We start from the raw sequence: 18,188 nt of genomic DNA, 5'->3' as shown, positions 1-18,188 counted from the left end.
ACAAGCTTGGTTTAATACCTTTCTTCTCCAAAACGAAGGACAAAGCCACTCTTGGCTTTTCTACTTCGATACAAGCTTAATTCAAACTTCAAAGATCCCCTATTGGTTTAAACAATGGTGGAATTTTTATGGCAATGTTCCTGAGACCATAATTCCGGAAGTTCTACATTTGTTCAACATTTTCAAAGCCCACTACAAACCAAACAAAATAGAAAGACGTTTTCCCCCGTTACTTCTATTTTGTTCCAACTTTTTTCTCCCCTGGGTATGTGTTTGGTATTTCCATTTCAATCAAGCTCCAGATGGAGAAATCATCCTTACCCGTAGATTCAAAGTCAAATGGTGGAAAAAATTTAACCACCAAGATAAGTTATCTTTAAAATCAGTCCAAAACTTCCTTTCAAAAAATAGCTTCTTGCCACCTCCAAAAGAACAAACCACTTTCCTGGCACATAAGTCCTTCATAATTCCAAAGCTTGCAGCAGCTCAAATAGAAGAGGATTTCTTACAGTTAATCAAACAATTGTCGGAAACCGCTTCTTCCAAAGGAAAATCAAAAGCTTCATCTTCCTCCTCCAAAGACTACCAAGAATCGACCTAGATGGTGATTCAAATGAGGATGATTGTTTTGGGATTTTCAAGCCCATAAAGTAACATCCCTGCAAAGCCCGTGGGTTGAAAACCAGAAATGGCAGCCCAAAATATTTTGTAATGGGCCAAAAGCCCAATAATAATAATAAAAAAAAAAGACAAAAGAAAAAGAAAAAGAAGAAAAGCAAAAGATTCTTTCAAAGCATGGCCAACAACTTTCTGAAAAGGCGTAAAGCATCATTACAAGAATACAAAGACAAGTGGATCCATCTTCACTCCACTAAGAAGGTATCCAAAGCTTGAAGACCTCTATATAAAAAGGAGTTCTCCTTAGAAGCAGTCAGACTGAAAAATACGAAGAAGAACCTCTTGTGTTCTTCAAGTCGCACAAAGAAGGAGAAATATAGTGAGAAAAGAGAGAAAATAGAGAGAGAGATAGTGAGAAGAAACACTTTCCCTCTTGTATTCTTTTCTTCCTCTTGTAAGTTATATTTCTCTAGTTTAAAGCTTTCAAAGTTACATTCAAAGTTTGTATATTTGTTTAAAAGTTTATGTTCAAAGTTTGTAATTATCAATAAAGTTTATCTTCTTTATCTATTATTTTAAGATTTAATAAGCATATGCTCTGTGATTGCCTCGTCTGAGGATCTTGCACACCAGAAACTTGTTGATCTGTTTTTATTTCTCTAATCTTGGTACTTGATCTGTTTTTATTTCTCTAATCTTGGTATATATATATATATATATATATATATATAATTAATGATCATATGATATGACAAATTATACATGAATTTTTAATATATATTTTAAATGTAAAGGATCTATCAGTACAATAAGCCAAGATACAAATTACTCAAGAAAATAAAACTCGTGCTGACTCAGCTTGACCTAGCAAAACTTTCCCTTCCGTGCTCTTCTTCCTCTGCTTTTTCTTGCGGAAAAAAAAAATCAGCTCCCACCCAACAACGCTAATTTACTCTCTCTCTCTCTCTCTCTCTCTCTCTACTGCAAAAGAAAATCCATCGCTGTTACTCAGAGCAGCATAAGTCGAAAGCTCAGCATTTCAGGTAATAAATCTGGGGAGCAGGTAGCCGGAAGCTAAAAATTGTTTCAATAGTGACTGCTCTGCTAAATTTTTTTCAATGTTGATTTGTTTTGGTTACTGTCTTCGTCTAAATAGTGACTGCTCTCCTCTCCTCTGTTTATAGCTGTTTGCCCTAAACTGAAAGCATGGACCACCTTACCAATGCGTTTTCTGTGCTAGAGCTAGATGCTGAAGATATTCAAGTTGACGCTTTTACTTCCTCCTCCATTGCTAAACCATTCACTGCAAATAATGCAGGTATTAATGCCACACTTATATTTAAGTTGTAGGCTATTAGGATTTTTGATTTTTTCCTTGTAAAACTTTTTTGATTGTTTTGAGAATTATCTGATGGATTGGGAATCCAGTTACTTCTTCTATACTATTTTGGATTACACTTGTGGAATTTTATTTGTGGCAGGGAATAATAGGAGCAATGAGAATGAGTCTGCGTCTACTTTGATGGTTAGAAATGGAAGACAGAATGAAAAAGATCTAGTCACATGCTCAGTGGAGTACAATATGCCTCTTGTTTGGATTGACATGGAAATGACTGGTAAATTGTTTCACATTATGAATTGTTTTCTCCATATATCAATTTTTGTGTACTCTCATTTTATGAAAGAAAACTAGTCAACAGCTAAAATGAAAAGTTCTCGAGAAAAATCTAAAATCTCAAGATGATTTTACCTCTTCTAAATATTTTATAACTTGAAAGTTTATATATATTTTTGAAGTATTGAGTACTCATTTGCATTAATCGTGCTCACAGTCAAAAGCATGATTCTGAGCAAAACTTTGTTTTATTCGTTGAATTTTCTGTAATTACCTTATTTGCATGAGCAAACTATATGGTGATTGGAGAAAAAAAAATCTTATTTTCTCTTTCTTTTACTTGCGCTGCTGTGCAGGCTTGAATATCGAAGTTGATAGAGTACTAGAGATTGCTTGTATAATTACAGATGGCAATTTGACTAAATCAGTGGAGGTTCTTTTCTATTTATAGCATATTATTATGTGTGATTCATGGCCGTGGTTTTACATTTCTTATGTTCTGATTGCTGAAAGTGTCTTGTGCCGTTTGTAATGCTATAACTTATGCAATTTGTTATTTGTTAATTATAATTGCAATTTAGAACAAAGTGAGATTCCTCTGCCACTTTCTTTCCTTTTCTTTCTATTTTTATTTGCCAATTCTAGATAATTTCTATGAAATAATATTGGTTTGTTTGCAATTTTAAAATGACATTTTGAAGAGGTTATAGCTGGCGCTCATAACGTTCCATGAAAGTGTTGGAGAAGAGTGCATGCTTCTTTCTATTTGTATGTTTTATTTACTTGGGCCTAGTTTGACCAAATGATTTTTGGTAAATTTGGTAGAGGGTAAAATCTAGCAGCTCCGCACTTAGATCTGTTAGGTTTATTGTGAATTTCATGGAAGGAATAAACTAGAAGGGCATCCTGTAGAATAGAGATATGCATTTGTGATGTTAAATATTTTCTTAGATAGTTTTCCTGCTGGCTATTGGCTTTGACTAATTCAAGATGGTCAAATTCATTCTTGGGGCTTTTAGGTGTGGACCACATGGTATAACTTTTCCCTTTTTTGATGCAATTCCTTTGCGTCAGTCGTGCTTGGTTGCACCCTATTGTTGTTTTTAGTTCAAAATAAAATAAAATAAAGGAAAATATCAAAATAGAAAAAGAAATTGGTCCATCTTACATCCAAAGGTTAAAAAGTATAATGTAACAGACATTAAGGTATTGCGGGAAACAAGGAAAGAGGAAGTTGCTAAAGATGTTGAAAACAATGTGAATAATTTGATATCTTACTTCTACAGGTGCTTTCTCTAGAGGGCTTGAAGTGCTCCACTGTGCTAATTATACAACGTCCTCAATACTAGTCATAAGATGAAGCCATGCATTTGTGTACCTAATTGTTCCCTGAAGACTCTTTTATCATCATCTTTTATTTGGATGCTTAAATTTAGGACGAGAGAGTAGGAGCTGACCATGCCCTTGATTTAAGAGATCCAAGACACTGTGTTAATTTATAAGGTTCCCCAATGATATAGGAGAAATGGCTTGGGCTTTATTTATTAAGGATGGTTTCCAAGTCATAAGCTAATAATTTTAAATTTCTTGTTCTGTGATTTTTAATCTAATAAGTCAAGTTACTCTGGAATCGACTACTTGTCTATTAAAGAAAATCTTTCTAGCATTAATGTAAAGAAGGTGTTTGAATGTCTGCATGCTTGCATGTGCTGTAGTATTTGCATGTAATTATGTTGCATTAATTGTACTTTCATATTCTTCTTGATTTGGCATAATTGAAATATGTTGAATTGTATCCTATAATTCAATTGTATCTCCTGTTTTAGGGTCCAGATTTGGTTATCCATCAGAGTAAAGAGTGCTTAGAGCAGATGGGAGAATGGTGTCAAAGTCATCATGCAGCTAGTGGTAAGAACGCTAACGATTTCCATGCATTCTTGAAGGCAATTTAACAAGTCAACAATTTCTAGGTTTGACAGAGAAAGTACTTCAAAGTACAGTGAGCGAAAGAGAAGCTGAAACTCAGGTTTGCAAGATCTTTATCAAGTGAATGTGTTTGTTTTGGCTCATACTTACTATGATGACTTCAAATGAATATGTTGCGTATTCTATTGTGGTAGATTGAATATAGGATCAGACAAAAACTCTCTTGCTAAATGGATCAATCATGGAGTTAAATTAGTTATTGCATAAGCAGAGCAATATTGTTTTTCTTTGTGCATGGAGTGGTGTTTCACATGGTCTTTTAATAGTTTGAATGCATTTATTAAATCACCTTGGTGTATATATATATATGCGTCAAATGATTTTAATCTAGTAAGTAGTAACAAAAATTTTGACATGCCTTTACATGTATGGAGGGGCAGATTGAGACACCATTACTGTGGAAGAGTAATTATTAACGAAAGGGAGAAGGTGCATTTTTGCCCTCAATGTTTAGCTTGAAGCGCATATTTGCCCCTAAACTAAATTATGGCGCAAATAACTTGCAAATCACACAAAATCGATTATTTAGGCACCACCTTATAACTGTACCCTTAATGTCATATATTGCTGAAGTGGCAATTTTGATGGGTACCATATCTTCTTCAACCTTAGATTCACACTCCTCTGTCTCTCTCTCTCTTAACAAGGAACGATGGAGTTGGCATTGAGCAATATTTAGTCAGCGTTGATTGAGCTAGCTTTTTAGGTATTGATTGTGGATTTGATTTTTGTTAATGAACAATTCTTAGGTTAGATTATAAATTTTATTTTAATTGATTTTGGACTTTGATTATGGATTTTCTGGAGGGGATTTTAGAGAAAAATTTAAAGGGATGCTTTACAATTTGGGATTGTAGATTTGATTTTAGTTCATTGTGGATTTTTGGATTATAGATTTGGTTTTTATTGCTTTGTCTCTGCCTCATCCTTTCCAGTTACATCCTCGGCATAAGATCTCTGTATTTCTAATACTTATATATCTGTTTAGGTGGTTATGCTTCTTTTGGCTAGTTTTGGTACCAAAAGAAGTTTGAAAATGGGATAAATTTAAGGGAACGAGCAACTGAAGCTTGCAATGGCATATGAGGAAAGGATAAAATTAAGAAAATGAGCTACTGTCGCTGTTGATATATTTTGCATCATGAATATTATTATGTTCATAAATTTGTTAGAGTTTCTTAGAAAAAAATTTATAGGATGGGAATGATCTTTTCTTCTATTGTAAAAAAAATAAAATAGTAAAATAGATGCTTTATTTATGTTGGATGATGATCAAATTGATAATGAATAATAAACAATACTATTGGCATTTGGTGAAGTACAACTTGTATCAATATATAATAGTTATCCAAAAATCAGTCATGGTGTCTTTAAGGTTGAAGAAGAGATGTGAAAGGATAGGTTATGTGAGGAGTGTCAATTCAAGGTTAAAGAAGAGATGATGCCCAGCAAAATTGCCACTTCAACAATTCATGATGCTGTTAAATTCATAGTTAAATGAGGGGCCTAAATGTCCAATTTTCATGTGATTTACAAGTTATTTGCGCCAGAAATTAATTTAAGGGCAAATGGGCATCTTAGACCGAGCATTTGGGGGAAAAATGCACCTTCTCCCTTAATGAAGCAAGCTTGGACACTCTACATGCATGCTAGCTTAGTTAGATCGATAGAGAAGATGTGGTTTTATAGCATGTTATGCAGCACAATTGGATGACCATCAACATCTCCATTGACCTGGAGAGTAGTCCTAGTGCTGCTGCCCATATGTAGAGCTTGCTCTAGGTCTGACAAAGGACTTGCCACTGACCATCTTGTTTCAGGAAAGCATGGAAGCTTCATAGGGGCTTGCTACTTACCATCTTGTTTCTGTAAAGCATGGAAACTTTGTAGCAGCACTAGGATCTAGGATGTAATCAATGATCATGTTCCTTTTTCCTTCCATTTTAACTTTAATCTAGAATCTAATTATATAAGTTTGATTGTTGTTGCTTTACCATAGTCTCCTCATTTTATGTAACTCAAATTCTAGTTGACTACTTTGTTTTTCTTTTCTTGTTACTGTATTTAAAGGACTAAAATTTACTTATGTGTAGGTTTAGCAAATTAATTAAAATAAATAAATATATAAAGATGTTATATTATTTTATTTTGGAACCATGCAGGTAATAGAATTTGTGAAGAGACACGTCGGTACATATACGCCTCTTTTGGCAGGAAACTCGGTCTATGTGGATTTCTTATTTCTGAAGGTATCTGAAAGAATTTTCTATTCTTGTTCTTTTCCTCTACAAATGTTCTTGCAGATGTTAGTTTCAATTTTTTATTTGTACATTGATTTTTATCAAGATATGAGTTATAGCATCAATAATCAGCAATGATAATTTCAAAGTTTTAACCTTTCATATAATCCAAAGGCTATATTTTGATGCATAAAATAAACTGTCTTTTGTTTCTTCTTTTCCTGGACGAGAATATATTATCATAATGGGGAGTTAAGGTAAAACACCAATTGTTAGCAGGCATAGAATTGAAAACCTAGATGAGTGCTTTAGATGTACCTGATAATTTCTTTTGGCAAAAATCATAATTGGGCCCATGTACTTCAACTGTTTTTGTAATTAAGCCCCTCATGTTTAAAACGGTGGAATAACGATTTGATGTCATGAGCTCCCTAGCTTAACATCCTAGAGAATTTTTTTATTTTGACTTGACGCTGTTTAGTATTATTTACAAAGTGATTTATCATTATTTGGAAAGAAAAATAAGAACAGAAAATAAAAATGGAAATGTGTATAAAATAGAGATTTGGATTTTAGGGTTAGAGTTTTATCTTAATTTGAGGAAGAAAGGGTGTAAAATTTTCTTGGAGAAGAAAGATTGAAGTGGAAATTATTTCAGGGCTATCCTTGTGAAATTATAGAAAATTATTTATTTTAAGATCACTACTGAAGAAGAAGAAGCAATAGATGCAATGAGCAACCAAGATATAGGCAATTTTATCACCATCATGTAGTTCCCTATTTTATATTCCACAACCATCACCTCAACAATTTCAGCCTTCTGAACCACAACCACGACCACCTCCTCCCCCTCCAGCACTATCACCACAGTACCAATACCAACACCAACATTTGTTCAATAATCCATAATTTTTCTAGGTCAGATTTTGATGTTCTTAATTATTATCTCAATCACCACTAGATCTATGTTTTTTTTGTTGATTTTTATCTTTCATTGTTTTCTCTTTGTTTTGCAAAGAGATTGAAAAGAGAGGAATAGAAGAGAGAGAAGATGTGAGAATTTCTTTTTGTTATTTATCTGTTGAAATTCGGACATTATTACCTAAAATGCGATTCACACGACTTGTGAAGCAAGTGCCAAACACCACAAAAGTCTGTCTAGTTAGGTCATTCAATTGATTTAACTGCTCTCCAAAAAATAGATTATCACTTCATAATACTACCATTATCTTTGGTATTGAAAATATAAATTCAATAATAATTAGAATTAATATGAATTATTATTTGGAATTGTAAACATCTGTCAGATTCCAGAAAACTAGAGCTTTAATACATCTGGTGACTGCATATTTATGGTACTTAACTGTTTATCCTACTCTTGCATCTTGGTTTTCTGTTTCTTTTGTTAATTAAAAACATTAAACATATCTGCTACCTTGATGCTAATCTTGCATATTTTTCATTACTAGATGAGCATTCTCCAACTTTTGTTTTCCACTTCTATACCTGTTTTTTTTTTCCTTACCAATTTTTTCTTCTATGGCAGAAATACATGCCAGATTTGGCTAGTCTCTTCTCTCATGTTGTTGTAGATGTTAGCAGTGTTAAGGCTTTGTGCATCCGCTGGTATCCCAGAGGTAAAATATCTACTTGCATGCATTTAGTCCAAGTCATAATGATTCTAATAGGTGGATGAGTGGTGCAAACATTCATCTGTCTTGCTAAAATATTTGAGTTTGACTTGCATTTCCCTCGTGTTATTGTGTGATTTTTGGAGAGAGAAAGAGGAAGTTGACATCTTTCAACCGGGGCTTTTGAGCTTTATGTTTTCCTGTTGATCAATATTCTTAAAATTGATGAACAGAGTATTTTCACTACTTGAAGCACCACTTGGTCATTGCTTGTGTGCTTGGGCCATAGGCTAAAAGTGATGTTTCTTTGGGAACGAGTTCCCATTACCCTAAATCAAGTTTCATTTAACCAACTATTAACTTTGGGAACGAGTTCCCATTACCCTAAATCAAGTTTCATTTAACCAACTATTAAAACTATGTTAATGCATGAAAATTGAAAAACATTTAATGCCAAAGGTGCTAAAAAACAGATATTAAGATGGCATTTTTGTTAATGCTTACTAATTGGTGATCATAATTCAGATTCCAATCACTTTATTAATACTTTTTATAGCAGTAAAACATTTTACAAAAATTCAAATTGCGGTTCTTTCATCCTTGAGATTCTACAAGTGTTTATGTAAGATAATGCCCTTATATTTAAAAATTGTTAATTTTGTTTTTCTGTTCTTCCTTTTTGAGATTCTTTTGGATCCCTTCAAATTCGATTACTCTTTTTCCTGCAAACATGAGCAATAAAAGAAGAATATTATAACGGATAATTACAAAACAATTACCATTTAATTAACTATGCAATTACCAGAAGTATTTCACTCTAAAGAATGTTGAAACGGAAAGTTCAAATTTGTAGGATACACGAGTGTCTCCATTATAATGGATGCTTTATTCATTATTTATTATTTGGCTAATGCCAAAAATTCTCGAACCTTTTCGTGTCTTTTTTTTTTTCTTTTTTTTTTTTTGTTTCTGGAATCTTTTATCCAAAACTTCGTAAGGTTGGTTTCAATTCTATCCTATCGGTCAAAATTGGAAAAATGATAGTATTCTATTAACTATCAGATTATTTGATCGTCTCCCTTTTCCTTTCCCTCCCTCTTTCCTCCTACACTCCCCCTTGCTCTCCTTACCCTCTATAAAATCAATACCCCATCCCTTCCCTTATTTTGGCATCTCTCTTAAATTAATGGGAGATTTTACTGATTCAAGATTATAGTGATATGTAAAAGGAGAAAAAGATGATGAGGTGTTGGCATCAGAGAGAGACTGGGATGAAAGGGGTAGGTAAATGAGAGGGAGGGGAATGCATGGGGAGGAGACAAGAGAAATTAAAATAAATTTTATTATGATATCTAGTAAAATGATGTTCTTTTAAGCCAAATCTTTCTATTTTTTAAGAAAAATTTTGCATCTCTGGCTCTAGGGGTGAGCAAAATTCCAAATAAACCAATAAATAGAACCAAACTGGTAATTCAATCAAATTTTCTGATAAATTTTGTTTATTCGATTTGCAATTAAAAGAATTGAAACTCTTTCGGTTTGGTTTGGTTCTAATGTCAAAAACTTTGATTAACCAAAGAAACTGAAATAACTGAATTTATTTATTATTTATTATTAAAAAATATTAAATATATCGTAATATTTAATTTATTATGGTGAATTTTATGTAATTTGGATTATTTGATTCGCTTTTCTGGTTTATCCTCTTGTTTTGTTCGTTTTTTCAGTTTATCATCTTATTTGGTTCAGGTTGGTTTACATTCATATAAAGTTTGATAATTTCAGTTTGGTTATTTCGGTTTGATTTGGTCTAAAAAATTTAATCTGGTTTGGTTTAAATTCACAAAAAATTTGATTTATTTGGTTTTGAATTGAACCTACCGGGCCCCTATCTGGCTCTATGCCCATATTTGCTTTAATAAACTAGCGCATTAGCTCTTAGTAAACAACTTGCAATGCCTTGTTTATGTACTGAATTCAGTCTTGTTATGGATAATCTTTACCCTTTCAGATCATAAGAAAGCCCCATCAAAGGAGAATAAACATAGGGCGATGGATGACATTAGAGAAAGCATCAGGGAGCTCAAATACTACAAGGAAAATATCTTTAAGGCAAAATCCAAGAAGTGATCTGCAAAGCTGAATTCTATTATTTCTTTTGGTATAGCAGGCGCTACTCATTTCTATGCAAAGGCGGGTTCAATTTTGGTTAGGATCTCAGATTTTAATTGCTAGTGATGCAGAATTTGAATTTGGTTCCAACAAGCTGAAATTCCTGCTTTGCATGAATTATACATAAATATTTTAGGAGAATAGGTTCACACCGTGTAAAATATATGCCAATTAACACTTTATTATACATGTACAATTATGCAAGCTTTATTATATAGGGTCTCTTACGCAAATAACAAGCTAAAATTTTGCAAAAGTACGCTAAAATAGCTTTTGACTAAGGAAAACGTAGTATTGTCAAATCTTGTCAGAGTGTTTAGCACGTGAGTTGCATTTTTCGCTACTCATTTTTAAAAAAGAAAAAACTCTAAAAATTACAGCCTTGAATCATTAAATTGTGAGATTATATTTTTGAAGTTGCATTTTTTGAAACACAATTCCAAAAAGTTGTTGGAATCTCTTTATTGGAAGGGTGTGGTTAAGGCGACTCCCCAAAATTTTAAGGCTAGATTTAATATTACCAACACAATATTTGAGCTTTTAAAATGTTTTTCTTTTAAAAAATTGTTTAGTTTCTGATTTGTTATTATTTCCTATGATATTTTAAATTAATCATGAAAAAAGGACTACATGATTACTTTTTCAAATCATGTAGAAAATATTTGGATAAAATACCTAACATCATCTGTTTCTTAATTGACTAAAGAAGAAGTATTTATATATTATCTTTTACTTAATTAAATAAAAAGAACAATTTTACTATTGATTTATCAAAACTATTAAATTTCTAATAATTAAAATAATTATTTTATTTTCTTAATAAATCTCCTTTATAAAAGAATAATGGAGAATTTATAAAAAAGAAAACAAATTAAAGATGCAAACATGACATTGTAAATATCTGAGGTGCTAAATTAGTAATATAAAATTCTAGCCTAACCATATCTTATTGTCAACACCTACTTTCCGGATCCAGATATCAAGGGAATTAAAGAAAATTCTATGATAAAAGTTACCGTCTTTCTCGAGTATCGGGAGATTGAGGATGGGCAAATTCAAGTAAGGATGGAGAATAATTGGATCTAAAATTACTGTTCTAGAAGCAATTTGGATCAAATCAACAGGAAAAATTAAGTTTGGAGTGAAACGACAGTTTTTATAAGTTCAGGGACTAAATTGTCAAGATTTTTGAAACTTTTTTACTCCTTAGAGCCAATCGGCTTTGGGTATAGCCGAATCGGCTCTGTGCAGAGCCGACCGACTCTACACAATGCAAAATTGGCTAATTTTCAAAATTTCATGCCATTTTATGAGTATTTTGATTTTAAAATACCACAAATTAATAAAAAAAGAAGATTCTAGAAGGTATTTAATGATAATTGATGATTTTTATTGATATTTAAAAAAAATTATTTATTGGATATTATTAAGAAATTTTTTAAAAGATCGAAGCTTATCGTTCTGTTCTCTAGGGTACAAAACCCTAGCTCTATATATACATCGTTAAAACCTAATTATAGGATTACCAATGATCATCAACCTTTAGCAATTCATTTTAAGCTCATTTTAAAAACAAAGAGTTTTTTTGTGACTTTAGTCATAAGCCGCTAAGAAACAGAGAGTTTTTGGTGACTTTAGTCATAGGCCGCTAAGAAAGAATGAGTTTAGGAAATTGTTTCATTGAACGACATAATTTTTTTCCAAATCTTAGACAACGTTGGATTCTCATCCGATCTTCAGTTCAACCGCTTCATCGTCTCCTGAGACTCGCAGAACAACCATCTACGGTGACAACTTAAGGGTTTCCCAACATCCATCATCATTAACACCATCTTTCTTATTAAACTGGTTATTGTGTTCCTTTATGATTTTAGAAACATAATTAGGGTTTTCTTTGATCATGGTTTTTTTTATATGTTTATGTGATTATAATAGGATTTCTTATGAATTATCATGATAGGTATTGAATATGATAATATTAACATGCTAGGCATTGAACTTGATAATAAGAACATATATGATGTTGAATATGTTAATATGTTTGCCCTTAGATTTTATATTTGTTTAGTCAAATGATTAAGGTTGCATGTTAGATTTATGTTTTCTTTATTTTTCTTTTTGCAATTAAATTAGTTTTTTTAGGGTTCCATGATTTGGATTTGAAATTCGCCGTTTCACTTACTATCAGTATTGTATTTAGGGTTTGCATGCTTTTCATAAGGTTTATGCTTAATTCAATGTTATTTATACTTTTTGCTACATTTTCCTTGTGCTTTAATCAATCTTTTAACTTCTTATGCATGTGGATTTAGCTCTAGATGTGAAAAGTTGAAAGGATTGAAGAACCAGCCAGGAAAAGCCCCCTAAGCCGATCGGCTCTATGCCCTAAGATAATTGGTTGTTCACATTCTAGCTCTGATTTTTGAGTTTCTAATGTATTTTAGTGATGTATGTGAACTGTACTTAATTTTAGGTGTTTTTCTTTTAATTTCTTAGTTGTAGGATGGTTGTAATAGCTAGATTTAATTTCTTGTACTTTATTTTTGTTCTATGTTTGATGGATGCCAAATACCTGTTGTGTAATTGCCTAATTAAAACTAGAATATAGACATTAGACCTTAAAATTGGACCTGGCATGAAATATGTAGTACATTAGGTTAAAGGATGGTAAAATGGATTTAAATTAAAATCTATATAGACTTAGCGAGTTTTGCTATGCTTTGATTGAATTAATTGGGCCACATTAAGTTTGAGATTACTCAATTGGGTCTTAACATAAAAGATAGTCCATTTAGATTTAAATAATGAAACTCAAAGCATAATTTGTAATTGGACTAGACTAGGTGGGTTTTGTATATAATTGACTAGTAAAATAGATCAATAACTCTAAACGTGGGCTGGGCATAATAAAATGGGCTAGACTTAAGAAGACATTAAATGTTGAGTTGTATGCTTGTAAATATAAATTGCTATGTATATAGAGAATAGCCCTGTTAAACAATAAAATTAAAGATATGAGATACATAAATAAGGAAGTTGGTTTCCGGATTCATATATGGATTTGCGGCGTAAGCTTCCTTATGGAATCGAGAAACGTCACTCATTAGTAAAAGTGTCTCAGTCAATTTTTCGGGTGGCAATTCCCATCTCTGCGCTAGTCTTTATGATTAGTTAGCATGTTTTCAATTGGGTTAACAATCCTTACAGTGTCGTAGTCGCTAAAGACACTTAGGTGCGCGCCTGAGACTGCCGCCCACATGGGCGACTCTACTGGGGATAAGAGAAGCTGATTGAAGTGTATCTTTATTTTTAATTTTATTATTTAACGAGTGATTCTTGCATCATTTGCATGGTTACTTCTTCGGTCCCTATAGTCCCGATGGTGTTAGTTAGTGGTTCTTTGGTTCCACTCGAACCTTGGAATTATGACACTAGCCAACCATCACTTACAAGTAAGGATTGAATCTCCTTCGCGCATGGACCCTTGAGTGGGGAGACGAGCCAAGGAAGAACACTTTTTAGTTGTGGAACATTTTATCCTTACTTAAGACTCAGCTGACGTTAATGACCATATTAATCTCCCTTAGCAATAGTAATCTCCCTTAGGAATCCTATTGCTTGCTATTTGAGATGTTTTTCCTTATAAGTACTTTAGCCCATATATTGAAAAGCCTTGACCCAAAAACATGTGAAATTAGACCCCAGACCCAAAATATGTAGGCTTCATACTTATACTACAAAAGAATTTCTTGTTTGTTTTAAATCTACTTTGAAAGTTTATGGCATGCGCGAGGGGCCTATTATCCCTTGTTGATAAGAAGCCCATACCAAAATCCTAGGGAAGACTCATTATGAACCATGTGTAGGAGAAATAAGATCAGAAGGATGCTTTGTATAATGACTTTGTATTTGCTAACATTTTCTCTTTGTCTGTGTGCATATCACATGCATCATGCATCGCATACATCATACTAACCCTTTGTTTTCTTTAGCTATATAGACATTTCTTTGAGTTGGAAAAGGCAAGATAGTGGAAGGTTGGAGAGAATACCTATCTCACCCAAGATCCGAACCATGCTAGAACTCTTTGAAAAAACTAAGACATCAAGCTTCCATAAGTGAGACTGAAGCAACATCTGAAATGGCCAACGAAAAAGCTAACGACCAGGATGTTGAGATCCTTAAGAATGCTGCCATCAAGGATATAAGGCGTGTGATTTCGGAAGAGCTCCAACAACCTTTGGCTGGGATGGCTGCAAATTAAGCTCCACTTGTTGCTCCAATTGCCTCAGTTGCTCCAATAGCTAATTCTCTTGTTATTGATTTAGTTGTGGCTAACATTGAAAACGCTGCTGCTACTGCCGCCGCTACTGCAGTTGCTGCCAATGCAAATGCTGAAGACCCTGCTAGAAGGGGAGTGCCCCGAAACTTTTGGAAATTTGATAAGTTTATGTTAGACCAAGCCAAAAGGGAGACTGCCCTTGCCACTAATGAGCTGTAAGTGGCTTGAGCGCCAGGCTTGACAAGATAGAAGACATGCTAGAAATCATAGGTTTGGACCCGACCTATGATTTCGAGGAATTGGTGCTGACGGGCAAAGACAAGCTGCCTGCGAAGTTCAGGGTGCCCGAGATGAACAAGTTCAATGGGATTGGTGATTTGAAGATTCATCTGAAGTAATACGTAACTATAATGGGAACTACTCAATTGAGTAGGACTCAAATTATCAAGCTATTTGTGTTGTCTCTAGAAGGACATGCTGTAAACTAGTATCACAATCTAAAGAAACCCACCAAAGATGAATAGCGTGATTTTTGTAATTCATTCATTAAATAATATGACTATAATACTCAGTTGGAAGTGTCGATCAAGGACCTCGAGTCCACTAAGCAAAAGTCAAATGAGTCCTCTGATTTCTTAAACAGGTGGAGGAATAAGGCTAGGTTAATGAAAAATAAGTTCTCTGAGAGGGACCAAGTTCGTATGATGGTTTGAAATATTCTTTCAGGATGGATTAAGAGGTTATAAATGATGAACCCGAAGATCTTTATAATATGTATGATGATGGGCTTCAGGTCGAAGAGATAAAAAATGACAAAAGAAAGACTGTACGAACCAGCGGAAGACCGAATTATCAGGCTGGAGGGAGTAGAACTTTATATGTGAATGTTGTCCAGCAACTGAGGAAGTTCTCCAACTTCAGACAACCTTTCTTAAAGATTTGTGAGAGGTTAGCGCATAATGACATGCTCCAACCAACCACCCTTAAAAATCCACCTAACCTTAATGCACTTGGCTGCAAACCCAACACCTATTGTAAATTCCACCAAGCACCTGGCCACCATACAAATAATTGCATCCGACTGAAACAAGAAATCCAACACCTCATCAATGCGAAAAACTAATCGACCTAGACCAACCTAATGCTAGAAGAAACCCCTACCAAGCTGCAATAATACACCACCCCTAAATCAAGTGTCCATAATCACCCCTGACTTCAGTGAAGAGGAGTTCATGAACTCTTTACAAGACGTGTCCCAACCCGAGCAAAAGCCAAAACCAAGTAACCTACAAAGAACCTTCACCGAGTTAGGGGCACCATTATCTGTGGTGTTTTAACATTTGAAATGGAGCGGGAAACTAAAGCTTAATCACTGAAAAGTAGTCCTATTCTTCATAATGGTCAATATTATGAGTATCGCCATTATTTCAGGCATGTGACAAACCAGTGCAACTATCTCAGGCACGAGATTCAGAACTTAATTGATTGTGGAGAATGGCAAGTTGAGCAACTTCTTCGGTATGAATGAGAAGACCTATTAGGGCAGCCCTCATGTCCATTTTTTAAAGCCTCCTTCAGCTGACACTCAGATTGAAGATATTGTGTTAAGTGGCTGGAGTTCATACCATGATCAAGCAGCTTGTGAGCCTTGTCATCTAAGAGTTTGGAATTAGACTGAAAAGAAGTCAGTCATGGCCATTGACATTTGGTATAGTTCTGGGGATGAGTGTAGAGTACAAGACACTGGGGAAAATAATATCTAGGCTGACAGTGACACTGATAAAGAAGCCAAGCCAGTGGGTAAGGGTGAAGACACGAGAACTCAAGAGCTGAAATAAGTCGAGAAAGCGCTTGAAGATGGGGATGTTAGAATAGCTGAAGAAAGAAAAGAAGACAACCGACATCTGAAAACTGCTGATGCATTCATCAAATCATAGAAAGACTTTAATCTAGGCCTTGTCTAGTATAAGCATTAGCACGGAAACAACCCTCAAAGAGATGATCAAGACGGTAACTAACAAGACCACTAGGATGATCACTTTCTCAGATGAAGACCTACCACTAGAGGGAAGAGACTGCAACAAGGCTTTCTATATAGCAGCGGATGTGTGATGGTGGATGATGGGTCAACCATCAATATGTGTCCTTCTCGCATACTCCTTAAGCTACGGATGACTGTGAAAGATCTGAAATCATCAGATATGGTTATAAAAGTCTATGACAAAACAAAGAGAGACGTGGAAGGAACATTCTCAACACTGATAAAGACATGTCGTATAAACTCCTAGGTAGACTTCACTGTCCTAGACATCCTAGTAACTTTTGCACTATTATTGGGAAGGCCGTGGTTCTATGCACTAGGAGGACTTCCTTCCACTATGCATCAGAAGGTCAAGTTCCCTCATGAAGGTGAAATAATGACTATCAACACTGAAGGTGGTAAGATTGTCTCGGCCATTTAAGAAGCTGTCAAAGAGCTGGAAACTCCTACTGGATTCCAAGTTGCTAGTCTCTACGAGGACTACATGGATCCTAAAGTAGCCAGCATATTCAAGAAGATGGACTTCATGCTTAGAATGGGGCTAGGAAAAAACTAGTAAAGGTCAAAAAACTCGACATAGGCTGGGTTACTGTAAGGATGAAGATGAGGGAAAACTAAAGGGTAAGACTCTGAAAGACATAATCTTTCAATTCCCTTATATTTGGAACACAAATACGTCCATTAATTAATCACATCCCATCATGTCTCAATGCAAACTGTTCATTCATTCCTTGTTGCACTTTATCCTTCATTTTTCTTAAATATGGATCACTCATATGCTTTTCTTGAATTTTACTATCCAATAAAGGCTTGACATGCATACTTGTAAGAAGTATATCATCCCGAAGTGCAATTTCTACATGCAATGTTCTAAGCTCTATCAATGACTATACTGCATGACAAGTCATTCTAGCACTTCTCTCAATGGCTTTCCTACTCAAAGCATCAGCAACTTTATTGGCTTTTCCCGGATGGTAATCTATAGTACAATCATAATCCTTTAACAACTCCATCCACCTTCTTTGTCTTAATTTTAACTCCTTTTGTGTTGGGATATATTTCAGACTTTTATGGTCAGTGAAAATCTGAAATGTTTCTCCATACAAATAATGCCTCCATATTTTTAGAGCATGCACAATTGTTGCCAATTCTAAATCATGAGTCAGATAATTCAGTTCATAGCTTCTTAACTATCGAGAAGCATAAGTAATGACTTTTCCATTTTGCATTAAAACATACCCCAATCCTTGCTGTGATGCATCTGTAAAAATTACATATCCACCATTTCCTGACAGTAAGGTTAAAACCGGTGCAGAAATGAGTCTTTTCTTTAATTCTTCAAAACTTTTCTCACATTTAGCATCCCATTTAAATATCACATTCTTCTTCAGCAAGTTGTTAATGGTTTAGCAATGATAAAAAATCCTTCAACAAATCTTCTATAATATCCAGCCAATCCCAAAAAACTTCGTACCTCTGATACATTTTTAGGGGGTTCCCACTCCTTTATGGCTGCGATCTTTGAAGGATCAGGTTGTACACCATTTTTGGAAACAATATGCCCCAAGAATGAAATCTCTTCTAGCCAGAACTCATATTTACT

General features: G+C 34.2%; 1 protein-coding gene across 1 annotated transcript; it reads left to right on the top strand.

The window, feature by feature from the left end:
• The first annotated feature begins 1,465 nt into the window (after window positions 1–1,465).
• LOC8276844 (oligoribonuclease) lies at window positions 1,466–10,475 on the top strand. The gene is made up of 9 exons (XM_002515613.3): window positions 1,466–1,661; window positions 1,803–1,936; window positions 2,100–2,234; window positions 2,590–2,666; window positions 4,060–4,141; window positions 4,204–4,259; window positions 6,382–6,468; window positions 8,006–8,096; window positions 10,102–10,475. Exons 2-9 carry the CDS (start codon window positions 1,825–1,827, stop codon window positions 10,218–10,220), a joined length of 759 nt encoding a protein of 252 aa, XP_002515659.2. The 5' UTR covers window positions 1,466–1,661; window positions 1,803–1,824; the 3' UTR covers window positions 10,221–10,475.
• Window positions 10,476–18,188: the final 7,713 nt, after the last annotated feature.

Source organism: Ricinus communis, chromosome 1 (genome assembly GCF_019578655.1).
Source record: "Ricinus communis isolate WT05 ecotype wild-type chromosome 1, ASM1957865v1, whole genome shotgun sequence".
Classification (NCBI taxonomy): Eukaryota; Viridiplantae; Streptophyta; class Magnoliopsida; order Malpighiales; family Euphorbiaceae; genus Ricinus; species Ricinus communis.
The sequence above is the reverse complement of the archived record's forward strand: the minus strand, read 5'-3'. Positions and strand labels throughout refer to the sequence as shown.

Excerpts from the sequence above, each read along its gene's own strand:
- LOC8276844 (XM_002515613.3), top strand. The coding sequence starts at position 1,825 with ATGGACCACCTTACCAATGCGTTTTCTGTGCTAGAGCTAGATGCTGAA. Across the intron at positions 2,667-4,059 it reads ATTTGACTAAATCAGTGGAG|GGTCCAGATTTGGTTATCCA; the intron begins GTTCTTTTCTAT and ends CTCCTGTTTTAG. Across the intron at positions 4,260-6,381 it reads AAAGAGAAGCTGAAACTCAG|GTAATAGAATTTGTGAAGAG; the intron begins GTTTGCAAGATC and ends GGAACCATGCAG.